This window comes from Oryzias melastigma, linkage group LG18 (assembly GCF_002922805.2).
Source record: "Oryzias melastigma strain HK-1 linkage group LG18, ASM292280v2, whole genome shotgun sequence".
Classification (NCBI taxonomy): Eukaryota; Metazoa; Chordata; class Actinopteri; order Beloniformes; family Adrianichthyidae; genus Oryzias; species Oryzias melastigma.
In genome coordinates this window covers 8458408-8482265 of record NC_050529.1, presented here as the reverse complement: position 1 = coordinate 8482265, position 23858 = coordinate 8458408, and the positions used below count along the sequence as shown (strand labels likewise).

General features: G+C 40.1%; 1 protein-coding gene across 6 annotated transcripts in view; it reads right to left on the bottom strand.

Moving 5' to 3' along the window:
- Positions 1 to 1310: 1310 nt before the first annotated feature.
- The window catches only part of LOC112156109 (RNA-binding protein with multiple splicing), a 49952-nt gene continuing 27404 nt past the window's right edge, over positions 1311 to 23858 (bottom strand). Inside the window, exons 4-8 of one of the 6 annotated variants that reach the window (XR_004949600.1) lie at positions 23260 to 23322; positions 17775 to 17925; positions 13314 to 13383; positions 3425 to 3559; positions 1311 to 1684 (exon numbers count right to left, since the gene is read on the bottom strand). Coding sequence is in view for 4 of the 6 variants with exons in the window: in XM_024288272.2 (XP_024144040.1) it covers positions 13321 to 13383; positions 15066 to 15193; positions 17775 to 17925; positions 23260 to 23322 (405 nt within the window). In the remaining 2 variants the exon portion in view is untranslated. Of the gene's footprint in view, positions 1685 to 3424; positions 3560 to 13313; positions 13384 to 15065; positions 15194 to 15916; positions 17234 to 17774; positions 17926 to 23259; positions 23323 to 23858 lie in introns of those variants that run through there. The other 5 variants (XR_004949601.1, XM_024288272.2, XM_036216611.1 and 2 more) reach the window with 5 other exon arrangements.

Below are 23858 nucleotides of genomic sequence, written 5' to 3'. Positions count from 1 at the left end.
CTAATGTGGCTAGCACTTCTAATGTGGCTAAAGCTTCCAACGGGGCTAACGCTTCTAATGTGGCTAGCACTTCTAATGTGGCTAAAGCGTTCAACGTGGCTAGCACTTCTAATGTGGCTAGCACTTCTAATGTGGCTAAAGCGTTCAACGTGGCTAGCACTTCTAACGAGGGTAATATGTAGCGGGTTCCAACTACTAGAGTTACTATGAGTGGAGTTGATAATGAACCTCATAGTTTGGTGCACATTTTGTATGAGAATTTCAAAAATAGACCATCGATGGTGCGCTTTATGATCCAGTGTTTTATTAAAGTGTTGAAATGACTTTGCTGCCGCTCTGAAGAAACAATATCCTAGAAAGCGACATAGGGTTTGTATTGTAATTCCAGCTTAAAAAAAAAATAGGCATAATGGAAATGAAAAGACCATTGGGAACGCTTTAAAAATAGATGAAAAGATGATCGGAGTGGGACTTTAAGTGCTGTGCTGGACTCGAGGAAAGATGCTCTTGCAGCATTTCAGTTTGATTGTCACATCCCAGTGACATGTGGTGAGGAACCGTTTGTAGCAGAGGAGAAAAAAATGTTAATTTTGGCATCAAGATGTCAAAGAAACAGAATCCTTCGTTGAGATGTCACGCAGCAAAGTCATTATTGCGAACTTGAAAGGACGTCAAATTACTAAAAAAGTGTTTTTTTAGACTCAAATGACTAATATGTAAATTCATTACCTTAATAAAAGCAGGTTGGATGATGTTGGCCTTTTAAAAATAGACAAAAGAGATGCAGAGCGACTCTTTGGAGTGACACCAAAAAGGAACATGCAGCAAAAATAATGTCACACTTCATAAGGAATCAGAGCCAGGACTACAAAGCAGTCAGAAATGGAATCATTCCACAAGTCTAGATAACTCTCCAGTGTAAAACAAACACAAAAAAGCCTTTGGTCTTTTGTTTCTCGATGCGGCGCTGCAGTCCTGCCACAAAATGAAAGTTCCTAATAATAGCAGGGTTCAGTCTGCGCGGTTCGCACGTCTCTGGGGGTCCGGACGCCATCGCGGGCAAAGCGATGGCTTCTTCCTGTCAGAGCTTCCTCCAGAAAGATAAGCCGGTTCAGGCCATCACTCGACTGACCGAACTGCATAAAGATGGCGCCACCCAGAGGCCGAAAAAAAAAAAAAATCGCAAAAGGACAACTGTGTCAACGTGGCTGAGTGATTCATCGATTTAAAAAAACTACAAAAAAAACGGAGTTGAAGTTCGTTACACACTTTAGCACAACATGAACCAATCAAAACATTTCAACATAGTCTTGATTACAAAAATACCTTTATGTATTTCTTTAAAATATCTAAAAATGTACAGCATTGTTTGTTTGTTTTTTTTTCACTTTTCTTTGCAAATTCATGCTTTAACATGTACTTATTAATCATAATAACCTTAATATGAATGGTATACAGAATAGTATTGATCATATAATTATTTTAAGAGGCAGCGCTTGGGTCACGCGTCCTATGGTGGCTAAAAGGGGGTGTGGCCAAAGCACTGCCTGTAGATTCTAGGTATGTAACAGTTTAAAAAAAAAAAAAAAAGAGGTGGAGGAAGTAGGGAAGGGAGGGGGTGTTTTTCGATGTGTGATGGAGGTTAGAGTCTTGCTTGTCCTGGGGCCCTTGTGGCTGCTGCTGCCTGCAAAAGAAGAAGAAGAAGAAGAGGAAAAAATGCTGGTTAGTTGGAGTTTTTGACCGGTTTTCTAGGACGTAGTTTCTACAGAGCGATAGGAGTTCATTAGAAATTAATCTAAGAGATGTGGGCAGGACTACTGACAGCTTTCTGTATGTTCTCCGCTAGCTTAAATCGCACAAACAAATGCTACTGCGACAAAGCTAACACAAAACGTTGTACGCTACCGTCAAAAATACAAATCCACCACAGGATGTGGAGGCATAGGCAGAATTTTTAAGATTTATTTTAAAATTGTTAGTGTGGTCTTAAATCTATTTTTATATACCCTGGGTTATGGTGGTATTTCGTCCAATCAGAGCTGCTACCGGTTGGCAGGCATCCCTAAACCGCCATTGCACAATCTCAAAATGTACCTGAGGGGCCACTGACCCATGGCAACTTTTAGAGACAAATCGTCCGGTCACCGTAAAATTTTAACTTTTTCTTAAAATCTTTGTGGCTACCATGCGGGGTGTAAAAATCTAAATGCCACCTCCCGAATACAATGCCTGCTACACAATCAAATTTGCAGAAAAACTTGCAATTTTATTTATATAGCCCAATATCACAAAACCAGTTGCCTCATTGGGCTTCATGATGGTAATTTTACAGAATCAGAAGCAATAAGGTCGAATTTTGTGATATCTGACTGTAGTATTAGTACAGAGTTCCCCCGCGTATTCTTGTTTCTTTATTCGCGGTTTTACATATTATTTTTAGTCACGCGACTCTTCTGGTTCGTCACAAAAACCCCAACAACTCAAGACGCTTGTGTGAAATTTTTGCGTCTGAAGGAGCTGCTGAAGTGTATCTCCGCTCAGCGGAGAGCGCACTTTCGTCGTCTACCCCCTCTCCTCTCTCCATGGAGAAATGTCATCAGCTGACTCAAAACCTGATATATTGAAGAGGATAATTGTGAAGAATAGGTATCATAAGGAGGAAGCAGATGCTCTTGACACTCCTTCTCTGCGTCACAAAATATACTGTTGTTGCTTCAGTCTTTTGTTCTGAATTCGAAAAAACAAACAAAAAAACTCTTTATGTTCAGCAATACTCCAATGTTCTTTATTAAATATTTATAAAGCGGGATCAGAAGTGTTTTTGAAGAGTATGGATCACTAACAGACAGTCTTTGGTCACGGGGGTGGGGGACAGAGGGTGGGGGTTTCCCTCCTTATTTGCAGGTGTCCCCGGTCCCTAACCCCCGCAAATAAAGACTCTCCAATATGTTAAAAAAAACTGTCAGCCGCATTAGCATATTTACAATCATTTTGACGGAGCACCGTGAGCCTTTCAAAATCGCCTCAACATCAATGAGAACAACCAGAATTATTCCATATATAAGAACAATTATTAAAAATTTACATTTTGAATTTAAAACAATTTGATTAAATACATTTTTAAATGCAGTTTTAAGCACACATTGGATTAGCTTGTTTTGAACGTGAGCTAAAACCCCTCCCAACTATGCTGGATGAGACCTGACACTCTGTCAATATGGCTCGCTGGATGTTTTCTGCAAACGTCTCTGGATGTGTGAGACTCCGTCCTCTCTTTTTCACACTTTTTTTTGACGTAAATTCACTTTTACGTTTGGGCGCTACGTAGCCACAGGGCTCAGGAGTGTGTGTTTGGAGCTTTGGCTGCGAGGTGAGATCTGCACCTTTCACTCTCCTCCTGTTGTGATCAATAGATTGAACTCACCGACGTTTGCGCTGCTGTAGGAGCAGGAGTCGCTTGTTCCTCCTGATTTGGGTTTTTTTGTTTTTTTGAATCAGGACAAGAGGCAATCAGCAACGCAGTCACAGCCGACCACGGCCACCATCACACATCAGGAACCTGACGAGACGGAAGAATCAATTCAAACTTTATTAAACCACAAAGCTACAAATTTGACATTTTCTGTTGATTTTAAGAGCAAAAAATATGCTCCAGTGGGGGAGCATCACAGGAAGCGCCAGCAACAGACACTGTTCTGGAGCAGAGATGATGTCACCATGACTTCTGACACACAATGTCAATCATATCCTGGTAGTCAATGGGCTCAAAGACCCACCCCCCATGTAAACTAAGGATCAACTCCAAAAACGAAAAGGTATTTTGCGGTTCACTTTTTGTAGTATTGCTGTTTTCACAGTTTTTTTTAACAGCAATTTTTAACGTAACTATTATTAGTTTACACTGCATTGTGTTTTACATCCTAAGTGACTACAGACCCTTGTCAATTAATCTCATCTGTGTTTTCCGTACAAAATGTGTTTATTTAAAAAAATATATAAATAAATCTTTGATTGCGACTAAATATTTGTTTTTATTCGGCTAAATCTTTAACATAACATGATTCAGCAGATTCTCATGGAAATAAGCGACTTAGCAATGTAAAGTATTGTCACAACATGCATAAAAAACGTAATATTCTCCGTGACAGAGTCAGCTGATTTACGTTTTTTGCACCTCACTACTGTAAAGTGTTGCATATCAGTTCAAAGCTGCTTTAATCAACTTTCAGAATCTGTTGAAATTAGATACTTGCATAAACCGTTGAAGAGTTACAATCGTAGCAGCTAAAGCTTTGGGGCTAAAGGATTAATATTAGACTTTTGAGTTTAAACAAGAGAAAAAAAGCATAAAAATGTTCATGTCTGTTGGAGAAGTGTATGAAAATAAAGTTGACTACTTTAAGGATTTCGTCTAATGTAGGTTATTTTTTAGGACGGAACTCTATAACGAAACAGTAGCATCTAAATACTTCCAAACACTTTTATAGTCCTCAATAGTCAGACAGGATTCCTGTTATTGTGTCTCCAGGTCAAGTTTGAAAATTATGTAACGAATGTCAAGAGTTTTTCTCAAAAACTCCTCCGCACTCTTCAAACATTCCTACTTGGAAATGAAAGAAAAAAAAAAACGCATTTCCAGGAAGAACTGAACTTTTGTTGATCGTTAACAGCCGTCGCCTCCCTTTTAAAACTATTTTCTTAACTTAAGTAGTCATAAACCTAGCAGGACCCTCTTCTCCCAAACACCCGCATCTCCCACGAGCACAGACACCAGCAGACCGAAGGGAAAAGGTCAAACCTCCAACCCCCTCGCCAGATGTAGCTCCAAAAATAGACCTGAGACGGGTAACTGGAGCTCAGGAGGAAAGGGGGACGGGGGGGTCCTTCGGAACAATAAACAATAAAACAAAACAAACAAGAAATACAGACTGTAGGAAGGAACGAAGACCCTTTACCCCCCCACGACTCTAGAGAGTTAAGCCTTTTTTTCAGGGGTGCTCATTGACCTAGCGGATGCCCCATTGCACGTTCAAGCAGGCGTGAGGGAATCGATGCGGCGCAGCCGCTCGGCTAAACTGATGCGACGCATGCTTCCACATCACAGTTTGTTCTGGCTGAGACGCCCAGGTTACAGATGCGGTTGATCATTGAACACGTCGGGGCGGATCAGGAGCGAGTTTACCGATTCCCGGCTTAATGTGTTACATCCAGTAACTGGAGCCGCGACGCCACAAAGACACACGGGACTCGGTTGAGAATGTTAGAGGCGACCTAGGAAATATTCCTGTTTGTTCCCACTAGTTGACTTTAAAAAAATGCTAAATTGAGAATTGTTTTACCTTTAAGTTGTTGACTTTTTAAAGGTTTTTGGATAAAAGTACTATCATAACAAATAGACCTTTTAAGATATTCGCAAAAATGTGATATTTAGTGAGAAAAAAACAAAGCAGGTATGAAAGGGTGCAGAAACTAAACAAGAAAAAGGTGCAAAAGAAGTAAGTTCTTTCTCTCAGCAGGTAAGAAGAAATCTACCTGTGCCGTACAGCCATGAAAGCGATCCCTTTCATGTGGGAAAAGCCTTTAGGCCCTGGCTCTGTTCCTCACATGGCAGCTTTGGCGGCTGCACCTGGGTGGTGGTGATGGAGGCAGCTGCATCTCGCTCCAATGTCACACAGACGCTACCCTCTGTCTCTGCTTGTGTGTCCATCAGCAGGGGGTCCCTCTCTCTTATTAGGAGGGACCCCAGCTGGGCGTCGGCCTTCCTCCAATCTGACATCAGACAGGAGGTTTTTGTCGGTCTATCGGCCAAAAATCTCAAACTTGCGCTCTCTGGAGGTCAAAAACGAGCGTATATGATCAGGGGGTTCGCACCCATCACCCCCCGCACTAGGCCTTCTCAGATGGAAAATCCGTATTACCTTTCTCTGCTGTTCACTGGGCATAAAAGTCCACCATTAGGCTGCCTGAGCGTCTACAGTGGCTCTGATTTAGAGCATGAATGACAGATAATATTAAGCCTGCCAACACTCGAATGAATAAGAGGTGAAACTTTCAAGAATAAAACCCAAGAAGTTTATGTCTTAAAAGGGAGGTGAGGGCTATAGAACAATGTTGCCATCAGTGACGTGGGTTTTTGGGTTTTCCGGGCCAGAGAGAGGAGTGGCTAATGACGTACGCTAATGCTGTCTTATTCAGTGACACTCTTGTTGCTAGTAAGGTTTAAGTACTGGCCTCTTACAGATGTGATACACAAGTGCCAGTAAGAAGTCCATAGCAGCTACTAGCGGTCTTGTGGCCATATCCATGCTAGCTGTCAATAGTCAGCACTCTGTCTCTCCCTTTGGTCACTGACGGGAGCCATCTCCAGAGTACTGACCGCACTACATCTCCCAGAAACCCCAGTGCACAGTTCCTGGATGCTCCTCATCTGTTTCTCATTTGGAAACTTAAGAACTGCAGAGTCTCAGTTAGTGCGAAGTATTGTTTGTGCCACCCTGCCAGCATTACTGAGCGTTTCGACCTGGACCTGATCTTCTGTTTCTGATCCTGCTTTATCTCTGTTTGCTTGCTGCCTGCCCTGACCCTCGCCTGGGCTCTGACAACTCTAGTCTCTACTTGGATGATCCCATACTTGTGATTGACCTCTGTCTGTCTGACCCTGATTTAGCCTTGTGGACTTTTAGAAGTGCTTCATTTCCGTCTGAACTAATGATCCTGGCTTTCACGTTTGACATTATGAAGCACTGTTACACTTTTATTATCTGACCTTTGATTTAAGGTGGACCAGAGTTCAGGTGAGTTTTCGTAGCTGCCAACTGAAGCGGACTGTCTAATAAAAAGGTCCTTAAAGGCAATTTAATTAAAAGTAGTTTGCTTTTGTAAAGCACGTTCTCAAAGAATCGACTTTAGGATAATTTGCTGCAATGGAACAACTTTTACTTAAGACCAAAGAACTATTGGGTGGGAAAACGCACGTTTTAGTGGTCAAACGGCAAATTTAAAAAAATCCCGGTAACTCAATAAAATATATTTTGATTTGCACATTCAATAGCCTTTAGTTTTTTCATTTAAATTTTCAGACTTTCGTCTGATGACTAACCACTTTTTCCAGCTCTCGTTGTGGACGCATCTTTACTTAAAAAGGTTTTGGTTCAGCTAAAGCTAGCCAAGAGCTATGTCTTCAGGCGGATAAAAACATGATGTGGGTGCAGCCTAAAAATAGCTGAAAAATCCTTTATAAATCACGTTATTTAACAAGATATTTACTTAAAAATAGCTTTAAAAGAGCTGAAACTAAGAGCACAAGCGGTCCAGTTCAAGAAATGCTAAGCTAACGACCACAAAGCTGTAGTCTGTGAGAAACTAAACTCCCACTCTCGGAACGACGATCCAACGATTCACATCCAAACTCACCCTCTTTTTTGTGTTTTTCCCAAGCTATATTTGTTTGACCAACAGTTTTAAACAAATAGGTACCACAACAACACAACAAACAACTGTGACATGTTAGCTTAAGGGACACACAAATAAAGGATTTTTTGGCAAACAAACACAAATAAAGCCGTGAGGTCTACTGCATCTTCTTCGGAGGAAGATTAACATCTGCACCCTTCAGATTTAGGGTTTTAAAGGAAAAGAAATTGTTCTAAAACTACATTTTTGAATGTTTTGACGGCAGTGGAAAGTTTGCTTAAAGTGTTATAAACCTTCCAGTGGAATAGCAGTTCTGCTCTAGTAGAGTAATTCCCAAAAGAACATGAATTCCATAGAGAAGCGCTTTGGGAGGTCTTTAGTTTTCCGAGGAAAAAACCAAAAAGGGCTTGCAGCTCATTTAAATGGGGTTTGTTACTTCATTTTTCCATATATTTCCCCTATGTAAAACCAATTGTTTCAACCAGTTTTTTGGTGCAAGCCTCAGTGTGAAGCCTTTATTTTGAAAAGACTTTTTCTGAAGACTGCAGACAGTTTGTTTTTTTTTTAATGGTGACAGGCGTCTGGCTGAATGTCTTCACTTCAACCCTCTTCCCAAAGCAAGCCGGATGTTGGGAAATTGTTCTTTTATTACGAGGTTAATATCCACAGGGGCAGTCTGACCGGCCAAATAACTTCCTCCCGGTTTGATAGGGGCAATTATTTCCTCTAAACCCCTCCCTTCTTTAACTCGCTTCCTCTTTTACCCCCCAGACGGAGGTTAAATCCCTAAAAAGTCACTCCAACTCCTCTTTGCCCCCCTCCCTTTCCCCTTGTAAACGTGATAACATGAGCAAAGATGCAGCGTCAGGGAGCGCCGAGGACTCGCACCAATCAACAGCTTGATGAATTTAAGATTTTCAGGCTCCCGTCGACTCCCCCAAGAGCTCCGGGAGCGTGTCTCTTCCTGTCCTGAGACGGTGGAGGGAGGGTGACAGTGTAGCTGGCGCCACATGCACACACACAAACAAAGGCTAGCAAGGGATTTGCTTTGCTTTGTTTTTCTGCAAAAGCACAACAGCGTTCAGAGAGGCAACACGGGAGGCTATCGCTAACGGGTGAACTTGGAAGCCGAGAAAATAAAAGTCTCTCAATGATCGTTTTTCTAATAAAGACTCGTTTCCCAGCAGCACCTAGGTATCTCCGTCCTTTTAGGGCGCTCCCAACATTTACAGCCTTTTTCATAACATCTTTTCTCCAGTCCCTTTTTATTTTTTTTATAATTCTCCAATGTGTGCTTTGTAGAAATAGTGGAAAATAAGAGTTTTTTGAAATTGGAAAGTGTATTTCATCCTGACGGGGTTTGAAAAACACGACAGACGCCTTCAAATATGTGCAATAATCAGTGTTTATTAAGGCAGTTGGGGAACTGCGAGCACAAACTCCCCTTTTATGCAGGCAGTCATCTGCGTGAGCAATTGTTTTCTTTGGCATAATAACCTAGAAAAATAGTTTGCACAGGATTACAATGTATTCTTTCACCCTAAAACCACAAATAAATAGGAAAATCTCAACCTTTCCTTAATCTCCATACTTCTTTCGAATAGCAGCTAACGGTTAGCTTGAAACATCCATGAAATAAACTTGTCAGAAGGAATGTTCATGTTTTAGGAGCTTGTGTTGGAAATAAAAATTACTATTAAGTAATGGCGTACGCTAAAATGAAACTTTCCCAGTTCAGATGCCTTTAGAGTCGCATTAAGGGTTTGTAATTTAAACACATTTAGTGGTTGAAGTGCTGCCTTCAGGGGGTCCGTCTGCCAACGTGGGGGTCTCGTCGAAGGAATGCAGAGTTAAAAAAACAAAACACTTCCACTTCTAAACCCTGTTTTTAACTTGACAGTTGAAGAGAACATTTCCGGTCATCCAGCTGTTTATTTTCCTGACTTGTTTGTTGATGTTATTGGGATGCAGCAGGAACAATTATCCTTCCTGTCTCCAGCTCCTTCTGGAAGCCTCTCCTATACTAGCATAGATAAAAACACTTCAGGGAATCTTAAGTCCAAACTGTAGCCAAAAATAAAACGGCTTGTAGACCCTTCAAAATAAAAATCTTAAGTAGCACCTTCATGGATTCATCTTCCAAACCTGCTTTGTTCTTTTGGAGTTTCTGGAGCCAATCCCAGCTAATAATTGGACTTCGAACAAGCTGGAAGAAGCTCACTCATGACTCAGTAGTTCCTCTAAAAACGTAACTCAGACCAACTTGGACTAATCGCTGTTGACGGGGGGCAAGCGGTTGCAATATGAAGGTAGACGTCTCAGAAATGACGGCAGACACTCTGGCCTGATTTTGTGAGGGCTGGAGGTAATATATTTCCTGTGGGGGACCTCAACACTTGTTGTGTCCAGTTCTTATAAACTGTCTATTGACTCAAACCAACTCTTTGGCCAAATGTTTGCTGACGTCATCTGGCTCCAACATGGTAGTGTGTGTAATATGAAAAAACTGCAACTGAATTGACCATTTCATTTGAGCCATTTTCTATAGGTGACGTCACACTAACTCCATCCTGGAAAGGTCACTAGTCCATGGCAGGGCTACGTACTCACACACACCAACACCAACTAACCTATGCAGCTTGCCTTTTAACTGTGGTAGGAAGCCAGTACCCAGAGAAAAGCTACACATGCATGAGTAGAACCAGGATTCAAACCAGTGTCGTCTCACAATAAGGAGAGTTGTCTTCCACTATACCGTACAGACAGGAACAACCTCCATATTATTGAGAACCTTCTGTAGAGATGCTCTGTTTGTGTGCTCTTTCAAAGTAGTGTGGCCACTTGGTTTGGTTGAGTGAGTAATGTGGAAAAATCTTTACTGATTTGCTTTAGGAAGTATCCAGTTACAACTTACTAGAAAAAACCAACAGAAGACTGAACAAGAAACTCGACTGGTCTTGCTACTCCTTTAACTGGTAAACACCAACTCTCCCTGCACCATTTCATGCACATTATCGTATGAATATGGCAAACATGTGCATTCACACTGTGGTTAAAACACACTAGAGTTCACTTGCAAGTCACTCAAGCCTGTCCTGTTGGTCTGCAGCAGAGATCAGGCTTTACGCTTGTTTTTAGCATCTAACAGACAAAAGAACTCTACCTGAGCTCTGAGGGTTAGTCTACCCTTTCAACAACAACTGAAAAATCCAGTACAACTACGTTTCACCTTGCTATTTTGGTCACGATTGACAGTTCTTTGTAATTTAGCAGGTGAGGGCAGAGATGATGACTAACAGTGATTTGATTGATGGCTTAAGATCCTCTTCTTCTCTTCACTGTGGTGCAGGGTATTCTTATAAAGGTTCCATCTAACTAAAAGCCAATTTGGTGGCACCTTTCCCATCGACCTTTGAAGACCAAACTAAATTTGAACTCTACCTGGAATAACCTTCGTACCTCCAGGAATTTAAGCGAAAGCATTTCTGAAAAAGCTTACTCCAGGACTCAAATTTCAAAGTACTAGCCTACATTCCAGCTGCAAACACCCCAAACAGGTCAAACGAGTGTTAAAGGAGATCTACTCTAAAACCACATGAAGGAAACTTGTCTTAAGGGAAAAGAAAAAGTTGACTCTTTGTTCAGTGTGACCAAAGGGTGCACGAGGCTTTCTTGACCTTCAATTCCAACTACTACCTTCTCTTCTCTAAGCTTCATGGGGAATCCGGAATGCAGGATGGGAGTCAACTGGGAGATAGAACATCATCGGTTATTTTGGGAATTATCAGGATGGATACTTTTCAAGAAAAAGTGCAACTAGATGTCAAATATTAGAAACCGATGATCCTCCAAACTTGTGTTGAACCGTAGGGTTTCGGTAGCCTATTTTACCAAGACGACTCGACTTTTGTCAGGGACCTTTATTATGTAACACAATTACACTAAAGACTTTTTTTATTTTAAACTGTGAAGTGTTCCTGTTCAAATAAACAAACTTGTACAGCCAACATTTGTCAAGTCATGATATAACTGGTGGAATACAAAACTAATTTCCAGCATGCAAAACTGAGAACAGATGTTCAGTTAGCTAACCTCTAGATAATTTATTTTTGGAAAAACGAAACAAGGCCATGTGGATGAGCCAGCCTCGGAGAAGAGAGACTATCCTGTACACAGAGAAACGTCTGATGAAATTGGTTCATTTGGTCACTGATATGGGAGGGAAAGTGCACCAAGGTTTGTTGTGACACGAGTGAATAATAAAGACATGGCATGCAGGTAGTCCTGCAACCCTGTTTTTGATGTATTGACTGAAGTAGGCTCCAGGAAACTTTTGTCGACCGACTTGGGATGTAGTTGATGTAGACATGTGGATGGATTATTTTGCTTTAACAAACTGGACAAAATAAGTTAATTCCAGTGATGCTAACAAGTGCTGTTTTACAAGTCCAAGTCGAGTCTGAATTTTTGGCATTTAATTTCAATTCATGACTAAAATATTTGGTGACAAGTCCAAGTCATCTAAAGTCCTTGGTGACAAGGTCAAGTAAAATCTGAAAGTCAAGTCAAGTCTGAAGTCTTTGGTGACTGGTCCAATTCAAGACTAGAGTTTTTGGTGACAAGTCCAAGACAAATCAAAAGTCTTTGGTGACAAGTCCACGTCTGAGGTCTTTATATTTAATTTCAAGTCAAGTCTTAAGTCTTTGGAGACTCGTCCAATTCAAGTGTAAAGCCTTTGATGACATGTTCAAGTCAAATGTGAAGCATTTGGTGACAACTTCAAGTCAAGTCTGAATTCTGCAGAGACGACTCAAGTTTCAAGTCTTCAGCTTTAATTTCAAGTCAAATCTTAATTCTTAAAATTTCTAGTAAAAGTGAATATTTTACAGAAGCAAATGATCATTAAACTACTTTATAAACAGCTCTTGTGAACACAATAATATGCATTTATTAATTATGCTCTCATAATCTAAAAGATTTTTAAATAGAGCTTTTATTTGCAGACCTCACAGACTTTACACTTTACAGAAAAGAATAAGAATAAACAAATCAACATTATACACAAGTCTAAGACCTTAAACCTCAAGTCAAGTGTCAGGTCCTTGAGGCTGATTCTGAAGTATCTGCATGTGAGACTGAAGCGCGACTCAAGTTTGGGTGTCAAGTAGGTATTGGCAAGAGTCTGGTGACATGATACGTATCGTGCTACATGCGTCACGATACGATAAGTATCACGATTTATCACAAGACAGTACCAGCGACGATATTTCACAGTTTTGTTTTTTTTTTTCAATAGAAAATTTTGTCTGAATATTAATCAACTTTCACACAAATACAATTGTAAAATAATTTTTTTTGCAAGTATATCTCATATACAAGTTGCATTTAACCAAGGAAATTTTATAGTGCTTTTTTTTAAGTATTTCAGGAAATATTTTTTCAACAATGTGTTTAACCAGTAATGTTTAACATGAAAATAAGGTACCTTGTTTCTAACGCTGATAAATGTAGCCAAACTTGTAGTGTTAAATCGTTTCCGGTGCTTTCCAGAAACATTTCAGTGAAAAAGCAGCATGAAAGGATGAATTTACTAAAATTAAAATCACTAAAATTAAAGGGTCTGGTGGTTAGAAGATCCAAAATTCCAACACAAAACCAATATTTTATAAACCTAATGAGGTTAAAAAAAGACAAAGAACTAAGAAATTTTAAAAAATGGTGTATATGTGTCGAAATCGACCCACTAACATGCAAGAGTAACAGAAAACCAACCCCAGAGGAAGGTTAAGGATACTTTGTGTCTGTTTAAAACCAGATGTCATAACATTTACGAAAGTGGTCTTAGACTCCTCTCCTTCTACGCAGTAGTGGCTGCTTTACGTCCGGGTGTTGTTACTCACACGTACTTCAGCAGAACTGCCTGGACTTCCATCCCTGAGGAGTTCCATCTGCAGGCGGCAGCCAACGAATCTAAACACACAAATCCTTTCATGAACATGACTTCCAAGGGGATATTATTGAATATCACACAGTTGGTCAACACTCAACAAGCTTGTAAGCATCATCGTAGTTACTACAACCATAGATATTCATTTTATGTGATTTAATTTAGTTATTTAACCCAGAAATAACCAACCGTAGTGGAAGTAAAAAAAACAGCAATGCATCATGTTCAGAAAAACCATGGAGTTGTCTATAACATAATTCACATGATTTTAAATCAAACTACACTCGGACAGAAATGCTTTGATGTGGAATATTTGTATGTTTTTCAGTGAACTGCATGTGTGTGTTATAAATAGAGGGGTGTGGACAGGTGCAGCTCTTGCACTAATTGCCATCAAGCCATAGAATAGGACAAGGAGCCGATCTAAACACCTGCTGCATCCGGCTGCAGTCCATCTTTCCTGTGACAGGGAACTTCTTCTTGTTGCTTGTGTTGTCAAATAAAACAACTGTGTTAATATATTAAGGAAAAATAGTCTTTTCATTTAAAATGTGTCTTAGATTTGTGTAAAGTCAGAATCAACCAGATATTTTCCTTTTATTTTTATTCGTAATACACTGGCTTTTATTTTGTTATACTTTACCCCTCAGTTTAGAATGTAGCCTATTTTGGGGGCTTATCCGGGATGTAAATCCCTGACACCAATTAAGAAAAATACTACTAAATCTGACATCTTTGGAGATTTTCATGTGCAAATCACTATTCCCAGTAGTTATACACATCCAGTAATAATGTATAAACTATCTAAATATGTAACATTTAACAAAAAACGTAAGAATTTAGGTGAAAATGTTTTAAAAATGTGGTTAACCTAAGAATAAATACAGCCATAGTATATTCATTCATCACTATCAACTCACACTTTTTTTTTTTTTTACATTTTATGATATTTTACATGTTACGCTTTCACATTTAATTCAGAAAATGCAGCAAGAGGAATCAATATAGGCTTCCGATGTTATAAAAACAAAAGCATCCAATAGTTTCAGGAACATTTCAGGATATCAATGGGAGACCCTCAAATTATTTTTGTATTTATTTTACAACTTTGCATAAAAAAGAAAAATAAATTTTAAATATTATAGTATGAAATGGTATTTGTAATTTTAAAAGTTTTGGTTTGAATTTTGCATCTAAAAATTTCGGAAAATGCTGGATTTCAGCTGGAGCTCCTGTTAAAAAAAGGAAACATCAAAGAGAAATTCGACACCCGCAAAGAAACAACCTGTGATCAAACTCCTAAACTCCAACTGCAGGATTAACCGCTTCATTTCATACAGGAGAATGTTAAATCACAGTTCGAAGCCTTAAAGCCGCAGCTGCTAATTTTAAACTTTACCAGCACAAAAGCCTTCCAGCATTGGAGATCTTGCTTTTACACTCTTTTTTTTGCAAGAGCTGCATTCTTTAGTATGATATCACTGAATTAATAATCGTTATCACTGTAGGCAGAGTTATAAAAATAAATCTTTTTAACCTTAAGGAAAAACAAACAAACCCCCATCCTAATAGTTCTTCTGGAACAACAGAAAACAGATTTCTGGTGACAGAGAAGTGACTGGGTGATGGATGTGCTCTGAGGTGATTTATAGGCTCAACTTGTGCAATAGTGGACATTTTGGAGGGTGGGGGGTCAGGAGGTTACCTGAGCGTGGAGCGAGGAGGGGTAGGTGAAAGCGGGTGGGAGGGCCGGCGACAGCTCAGCCGGGTACAGCGGGTATGATGCCCACACGTCTGGGCTGCTGGGATATAGAGCAGGCACTGTGAGCTCATCTGTGGAAGGAAGAAGAGGAGGAGTGAAGTGAGGAGGGTGGTAGGTGAGCGGACAGAGAGATACAGGGAGGGAGGTGGCAGTGATAGGGGGAGGTGCACGGTGGTGGGGAGCAGCTAGATATCTGAAGTTGATTCCTCTTATTGGGTTTTGGTATTTTGATGAGCAGAGGATTCCGTTGGCAGGACGCGTTTGTCTTTCCCGACGCCTAAAGAACGAGAGATGCTAACGCATGTCTGACCCTCAGCTTACGATCATATCGATGGGTGAAAGTTGCTTTATATTATCAGATTAATACCACTAGCATTTGTTAGAAGAAAAAGAAATAGCTTATTAATTGAAAGGATTCCGGTAAGACAACCTAGCTTAAGATGGCTAAAAATCATTGACTGTATCTGAGAACTGGACCGAGTGAGTGTGAGGTCACTCACAGAAAATGGCTTATTTTGGCTGCGAACAATCGGTCAAACGTTCAAACATGGGGGCTAGCAGGCACCACCTACTTTTATTAAACCATCTGATTGGTCAGTTTATAACTTGAAAACTTACAATACATAAAAAGTATTTTTTTTTAAGTATCGGACAGGTTATTCTGACACATAAAATGACTGAGTAATAGCAGTTTAATTTCTATGGGATTTTGAATTCTTGGAGTCAGAGAGTACTTCTTGTTTGGAACGCTGGAGGGGAGGAGTCACTCTGTCCAGTTCTCATATATAGTCAAATTTTTTCTTTTTTTTAACGAACTTGGCTACATCCTAGTCCAAACATACAATCTCTGGGGGTATAATCTGATAAATGAAGCCTGAAGTGGGATGGGCTCATTGCTCCGCCCAAAACCAACAACATGACAAAAATAGCCAAGTGGGCGGGACAAAGTAAAAAGGAAATCTCTGGGTCCAACCACATTCCAACAAAAAGAAAGGACATGTTTTTAAATCAAAAAGTGACTAGTTTATCATGGAATAAGAGAGAAACATTGAAAGATTGTATCTAATCCAAATAAATAGATTTATTTTTGGTGTAGAGTTCTTAAGTTAGTAGCCAATACAATTTTATTGCCTTTTGAAACCAGCCTCTAGTGGCCCTTTTAGGAACTGCAACCTTTACTACTTTCTGGTTGGTGTCAAAATTTAGAAATGGAAGATGAGGACTTCGTAAAATATAAAAAAAACCTGAAATTTTACTTAAAAAAAAAATACTGAGTTGTTTTTTCACGTTGGGATACTAGGAGAAAAAATAGAAATATTATGAAGTTCAAACAACTGCTTAAATAGTCTTAACTAAAGTCATCCCTAACCAGGAAGGAATAACAAGCTAGTCCTGCTCATCCTCTGATCATTTACTGATAAGCAACTGTACTTTGACACCTTCAGTACTTATCGTAGATACTCCAGTTTTTATGTTGTTTTTATTTCTTCTGATTTGCACTGTAGGCCAAATATTTCCCTGAAAATCTGCAATTTTTATGTCACTTTTGTGGCTCTCTTTAGCTCACTTATGTTCTTTGTGTTTGTTGTCATACTGTAGTGAACCAAACCAAAGTTCACTTGCAAGCGATTGGAAACCCTTGTTTTTGAGCTGAAGAGTCCACGTGTGGTTTCATACCCACGAACTACCGAAGAAATTAATTTCTGACGTGGATCAAAAGATTCAGAGGAAACCACCTCAGACGTGCTGATTTACCAGATAAGTGCGAAGTGATGGTGATAACAAAAAGTGCTGGAGTGAAGAAGGTGGTGCTAAGTGGTACAAGGCAAGTGCACACGTCAGAACGCAGAAAATCACGACAACTTATTGGAGAAAACATCAGATAAGTCGTAGATTTTTAAAGGAGGATTTCCTGTGCTCTCCATGTCTCCCGGTGACTGTTTATCCAAGCATGATCAGACAAAAAAAAAAAAAAAATCGGATTTAAACATGTCTTAACAGGAAATGACAGCAATTTCTCTCCTGGTGATTACGTCATGGTTTCATTAACCGCTTCCTTCCATTTCCCTCTGAGGCACCAAGTACCACCCCTTCTCTGGCAAAGAAAAGATCTGAGATAAGAACAGTTTGGTCATTCAGGAAGAATGTATAACCACAGCTGGTCTATGTTTAACTATCAGTGGCTGATTCTTGCAAAAAAAAAAAAAAAAATCTTTAACTCTAAGAAAATGTTTAACTAACCTGAAAAAAGGCACAAAGCTTCAGTGACAAAAACTCACAAGGTTTGGAGTAAAACACATAACAATGAACAGGAACAGTTAATGATTATCAAAACTAACTAATCTTAGTCTTTTCACAGAAAAGCGTGTGGGAAGTTTCAAGCAAACACTGCAGAAATGTTTGGACACTTGTTAATACGTCAAGCAGGTTTGTGTGGAATGAAACTTTTCCATTACAGAAAACAATAACTCTTGTTAGCAAGAACGCTATTCTTCATACTTATATGGAGTCATAATTACGAGGAGAAAGAACTACACTTCCACACAAAGGAAACAGCTGTCCGGCCTTTTTCAGGCAAAGGAAACAACAGCACAGATAGACGGAGTTAGCCGGGCTAACGGACGCGCGGGTGAACGCTGGGGGAGTACTCACATGGATCTCTGCTAATGAACTGCGGCCCGGGGCTTTGCTGCGATGGAGGGGGGTTGGGAGTCCCGACCAGCTTGTTTTTGGCCATTTTGGTGTTGGCCTTGGCGAACTCCAGCCGCAAGGTTTGGGGAATCTCTGGATCGAAACGGACGCCCTGCAACCGGGAAGACTGGTTAGCAAAGGCAACGGTGTGAAGGAAGTTCAAGTCATGAATGGAAAAAGACTCCAATGTAAATTATAAACTAAACTTTAGCTATTGCAAATTTTGTAATTATTTAACAATTAACATCTGTTTTTGTTTTATTTGTTCCTAGCGGAAATAAAAACGTTATAGCCTCTATTATGGGGTCAATCATCTTAAAGTGAAAAAAAAACCAGATTGTATATTGTAAATTTTTTAAAAAAGTTTAAAACTCAAAAGTACACATCGTAAAAAAAACAAACTTCAATTTAAGGGCCAATACCATAAAACATAAATAAATAAATAAACGAATTTTTGGGGGGTTTTAAGTGTTAATTCCTTATGAAAAACAACCCCAAAGTGGTATTCTACTCAATTCAAGCATCTTTGAGCATCTATAAGCACCAGTTCCTCCATACCCACGAAAATTGGCGGGTCCTCACAATGTGACATCGACAAGTGAGAACAGCCCCTTCCAGGAAGAGTCTGCACTGCTAGCTTGGACCCCAGGTGAACACAAACACCCTGATTTTCCTTGTCGGTTTTCATTTTACATGGACAATATGAACATTTATTTTTGCAAAAGTTCGAATGTTATTTGTGTTCGTGGACAGATGTGCAGTAGAGGTTAGCTCTAGGATGATGTTGTAAAATGGGCGACACCCACAAGTAGTCAAAGGCGGAGCCTCAGAAATTGAGTCGTCTTACTTTTGGGTAAGAAAATAGATTACAAAAATAACTCAATTTAGAAAAAAACATTCTTTAGTGTGCCAAAGGTAATATATGGTCATATTGATTGATAGCATGGTATAGGCCATTTAAAAAAAACAAAAAACATTACACCTAAAAGTGTTTTCTAATGAAAAATGTTAATTGAGAACAGCTTTTTTGCTTTTCTAAAATTTTTTTTTTTCGGTCTACAGTTTACAGTTTCAATCCAGAACCCTCATTTAACGTGGTTGGGTCTTCGAGTCCATTAGCTACTCTAACATGATTGCCATAGAGTGAAAGAGGTTATGGTGACATCACTTCTGCTCCAAAACATCTGTTGATGTCGTCCTTCCCTCCCTTTGATGTGGTCTACACCGTTTCCTCGTTTATTGTGTTCATTGTAAAGGCCTCTATAGGTAAAACCCCCAAAGTACGATTATAGGTATGTTAAGGTTGTAAAAGCCGTCGCTATTCATTTTATCCACTTTTCTCAGACATACATGAATATTTTCACACTTTTCTCACTTGTTTGAACTCCTACAGTTTAAATCTTCATAGAAAAATAAGTCAAGGATTAAAGAATGAAAACAAATATCTGATCAGTCAAGCATCTATGTACAGGAAACATGGCACCGAGGATATTGAATGACAAGATCACCAGCCAATCGGGAAGTAGAGAACAGTTAAAAAAAAAAAAAAAAAAAAAAACATTAAAAGTTGGTTTGGAAAAAAAAAAAATGCAAAACATCAAAAATTAAACCACAATATACTATGGGAACACTGTACAAAGTTTGATACAATAGACATCGGGAACTATAGACGACATTTTTAGCAACAACTCCTAACTCGTCATAAAGTGACGTATTTCCTAGGCCCCCTTCCTGTCACTTTTTGATGTTTTGGGTGTCCCCAACTTGTCGTTTTTCAACGTGGTGCCTCTTTCTAATAATTCAGGGGTCCCAAATCCCCGGGTGGGTCCAAGGGCCGCAGACAGGAAAGAAATAATTTAGTTAGTACAGGTCCAAGGATCGCTTGGTACCAGGACCCAGATAGGGAAAAAGGCATTCGCTAATAAGGGGTCCCCAACCCCCAAGAAGCAGACCTGTACCGCCCCGGGGACCGCCTGGTGCAGGGTCACACACAAAACAAATGCATATACCAACTTTGATTCTTTCTACTTTTGTATTTTCTTGTACTGAAGGAAGTTTTAGAAAACTACCAAATTGTGTTCAGCACATCCACCTGTCTTGGCGAGTAGTGCTGCTTGCTCGAACCACAAGCTGAGTTAGAAGCTAAAAGCTAAGAAAAGCCAAACAAAAAAGACATGATTGGAAAGTTTCTTTGGTGGAGAGGGGCCCTCGATCCGGGGGTTGGGAACAGCCAGCACGTCCAAATAAAGACGAGTTGGGGACACCCAAAACGTCAAAAAGTGGCGCGGAGGGGGCCCAGGAAATACATCCACATATGACGAGTTGGGAGTGAGAATGTGTTGTTTTTAGACGAATATACTGATGTTTTTTTCATAAAATATTCTCAATTAATTTATTTTTCCATTTTTGATAGTTAATTTAGTTTGATTTATGGCTGGTTTTTGCTACTTCTATTTTTTGGGGGTTATTTTATTGGGTCAGAATGCTTCTCACCACTAAAGATGTTCCGAATTAGCTCAGTTTCAGACCAAAGCCTGACCGAGTGTCTGCTTCTGCTCAGCTGTCAAGTGTTGATTTGATAGATCATGGGGAGAAAGTGACAGGTTTTCTGTCTTCTGTTGGTTGAAGCGATCGAGAGGACCAAATTACACCACGTCTTCACTTCTTCTGTTGTTAAAATATCCAGAGGAGGGGAGGTGGCCTGTCACTTTGGATGCTTTTCATCCTTCAGGATCTCGTGATAAAATTAGCCGCCGCTGCTGCTGCTCCGTCGCAGCCTGCTGTGTGTTTGGTGGAAATGGAGATGTGTCACCTGATGACACAAACCTGACGACATTTACAACAAAAGCACTTGAATGGAACCAAAATAACTCCTGTTTGGTAGCGTTTCATCTTAAATTTAGACTAATTCTTCAGATGATTGTAGAGATCATTTTCTTTCACAATTCAACATCCTGAAAAATATTTTGGGTTGGTGAGAAAATGGCAAATAATTAGCAGGGACTGGAAACGCCTTCAAATTAAGAGTCATTTGGTGGTTTAGGAGAGACCCTTTAGCAGCAAACGGGTCAAATCGGTCAGGAGGGAAAACAGTCTGATGTTGTCTGCAGAAATAAATAAATAAAAGTAAAAAGAAGAGGCGGGGGTGGGCTTGTTGAGCCGTTCCTGCCGAGCTGAACCAAGCGGGGGGAAGACTCTTCTCATGAAAGGCGAGGGGGATTTAAGTGGGATTGCTGTGGCTCGGTGCGCTCACAGCTTCTGCCGGCCGAGCCTCGCAGAGGTAGAAGATGGTACGCGGATATAATGAGGCCCGAGCCCCCTGCTGTTTGAACTGTATTGAATATCCACGCTCAAGTGTTTCTTGGCCTCTTCGTCGCGGATCGCCTTGGTGAAGACTGTTGTGCAGTTCTGTTGTCTTTTCGCGGTGCTTGAAATAAAAGCCAATTCTGCTTTTCCACCAGTTTGCCAACAGAAAGCTTCATCTGACCCCCCCAGGGATGCAGAGGACTTCTCAAATCACATCCTTTTTTATTGATTTTGTGGTTCTTCTGAAGTGTTGGTCTATAACAGGATGTCTTCTTCTCCCACTTTGCTTTAGACATGTTTTATTTTTTTATTCAAACAGCTGAGCAAACAGATAAAAGCTAAAGGTCACTCTTGATTTTACTATTACAATAGGGGGTTTTAGTCTTTGGACACATGAGGAGTATATTTGTATAAACCCCTTTTGTATTTGAGACTACACACACAAATACATATACATATATATATATACATACAATATATATATATTGTTGTTGGATCCATTTCTATTTTTTTTACTGTTGTTGGTGATGTTTTATCGATACATTTTGACGTCCAAAAAGGTCAAGGGAGAATTATTCAACCACCAATCGATAGAAAAATTGGAAAATACACAAAAAACAATTATTGGTAACAAAGAAAAAAAACGACCACTTCCCTTAATGTGGAGTTAGACATTTTTACTGAGAGCAGAGTGAATAAATATTTCAAGTTTTTAGTCACGCGCTCTCATATGGAGGCTGAGGCTCGTGCGCACAAATCAAGGGACCTCATAAAAATGGTATGTTCCATTGTCGTACATGGGGTAAGTGTATTATGAAATGAATTGAAACTTGTGTTTAGAGCATTCTTGACCGTGCCTAAAATACCAAGGCTGAATCCAAATTCTTTCCCTACGGCTTCTGCCTACCCTTCAACTGTAGGGGCATTTGAAGGGGTAGGGTTGTCCGAAATAGTTCTTTTAAGTGCTAACCCTCACAGAGAAGGATGCAGGGCCTTTTATCACGAGGGTAAACAAAGTCGCGATATGCCGCGCAGGAGAAGCACATTCCTTTGCCTGGGTGTGCTCTGAATAGAAATGTACGTTATAAATTTATAAAACCTATGCTATGTATTTATGAGTGCTAGCTGCTCTTCCTTTAACGCAGCTAACTGGCGACTATTGATGATGTCATCGAATGGGAGTAAGGTCAGAATTTGAAAACACTATTTCCGTTTGAAGGGTTAAATGTAGGGGTAGGGAGAAGCCATGGTGGAAGAATTCAGATTAGACCCAAGAGTGCACGTTGAACTAACATTTATACTTTGAATAGCACTAATGGGCTCCATGCGGAGTGTTTGAGGAAGTTGAAAAAAGGGGAAAATTCGTACTTTACCCTTAAATGTTGTATAGAAAAAAAAAGTGCATTTTCATTTTATGGGTTCACCAATCTAAAAAATGTGGTGAACGTTTGCCCATTTTTCACTCGTATGGGCGGTTAGGACAAAAACTTCAATGAATAACTTAATACAAGTATATAAAGGATTGTAGACATATAAGAAAGGATTTTCCTTCCTGTGTTCGTCCTTTTCTATTTATTGTATGAATTCGTGCCATGTGTATTTATGGGATGTTGTAACACCCTCTTGTTTGATAAATGGTTTAGATGTTTTGTCTTAGATTGTTGGTTTTGTTTGCATCAAACTTAAAAAGTAAAGAAAGATATTGGAGGGCTCTGTTGTAGAACAAGCTTTAGGATGATCTCCACAAATGATGAAGAGCTCAACAGCAACTGATGGGAAAGTGAGGGTGCGAGAGCTGCTGTTCGTTCCCGACTCATCAAAGCTGGATAATCTCCTCTGTTTTTTATTGGAGTCCGCCTCATCGAGGCTTTAAACTGAGCCGCAGATTTAAATTAAACCGTAGATCAATATTTTCTGTTTACGCGAGGAAGGGGAGCTAATTTTCTCCTGACCTTGCAGGATCCCGACAAAAAAAAGCTTCAACATAGTTTTTAAAGCTCCTCGCGTAGGACGGAAAACTGCGGAGCAACGTCTGCGCTCGCCTGATGTCAGATGCATTCCGGCTGAGAGATCCCGAAGCCTTCACCAGATAGGAGCTGGTGCAGCTGGAGAGGAGCGCAGAGGAGGGCATGACACTTACGTTCAAGGCATTCTTGGCAGCCTCCGCCTCTGATCGACTGTCAAAGCTGACAAACCCCACCGGCTGGGGAGACAAGAAGACAGAACAAAAGGAGAGAAACATGGTTTAAGGCAGAAAACTGAGTCGGCATTTCTGTCTGAGCGACAAAAACATGCTGGGCTTTTTTATTTTTAATACATTTTCTTCTCATACTACCCCCTTTTCCAACCCTTCTTGTCCTGTTTATGAAACGTGGTGACAGAAGTGGAGATAGGAAGAGAAGAGAGGAAAAAGAATGCAGTCTGATGGCTTACTCGGTACAAAGAGAGTTCATCGTTCTGGCTCCCCTTTGCCCAAATACGGGCATTGTGAGAGAGAGCGAGGGAGGCGGACGGGCCAAGAGGGGGAAGAAAACACGAGGAGAGAGACAAATAAGAGGGGAGGGGTTCAGAGGTCGGAGGTGAGGATGAAGAACAGGTAAAACTAAGACAACAACCTCTACATCACCTGTTTGAAATTCAGGTCACATGACTTTTACTTGCAATAACATAAAAGGGTTGGAGCTGTTTTATATTCTAACTGGCTGCAGTTATGAACAAAGAAAGCACAGTTTTGTAGTG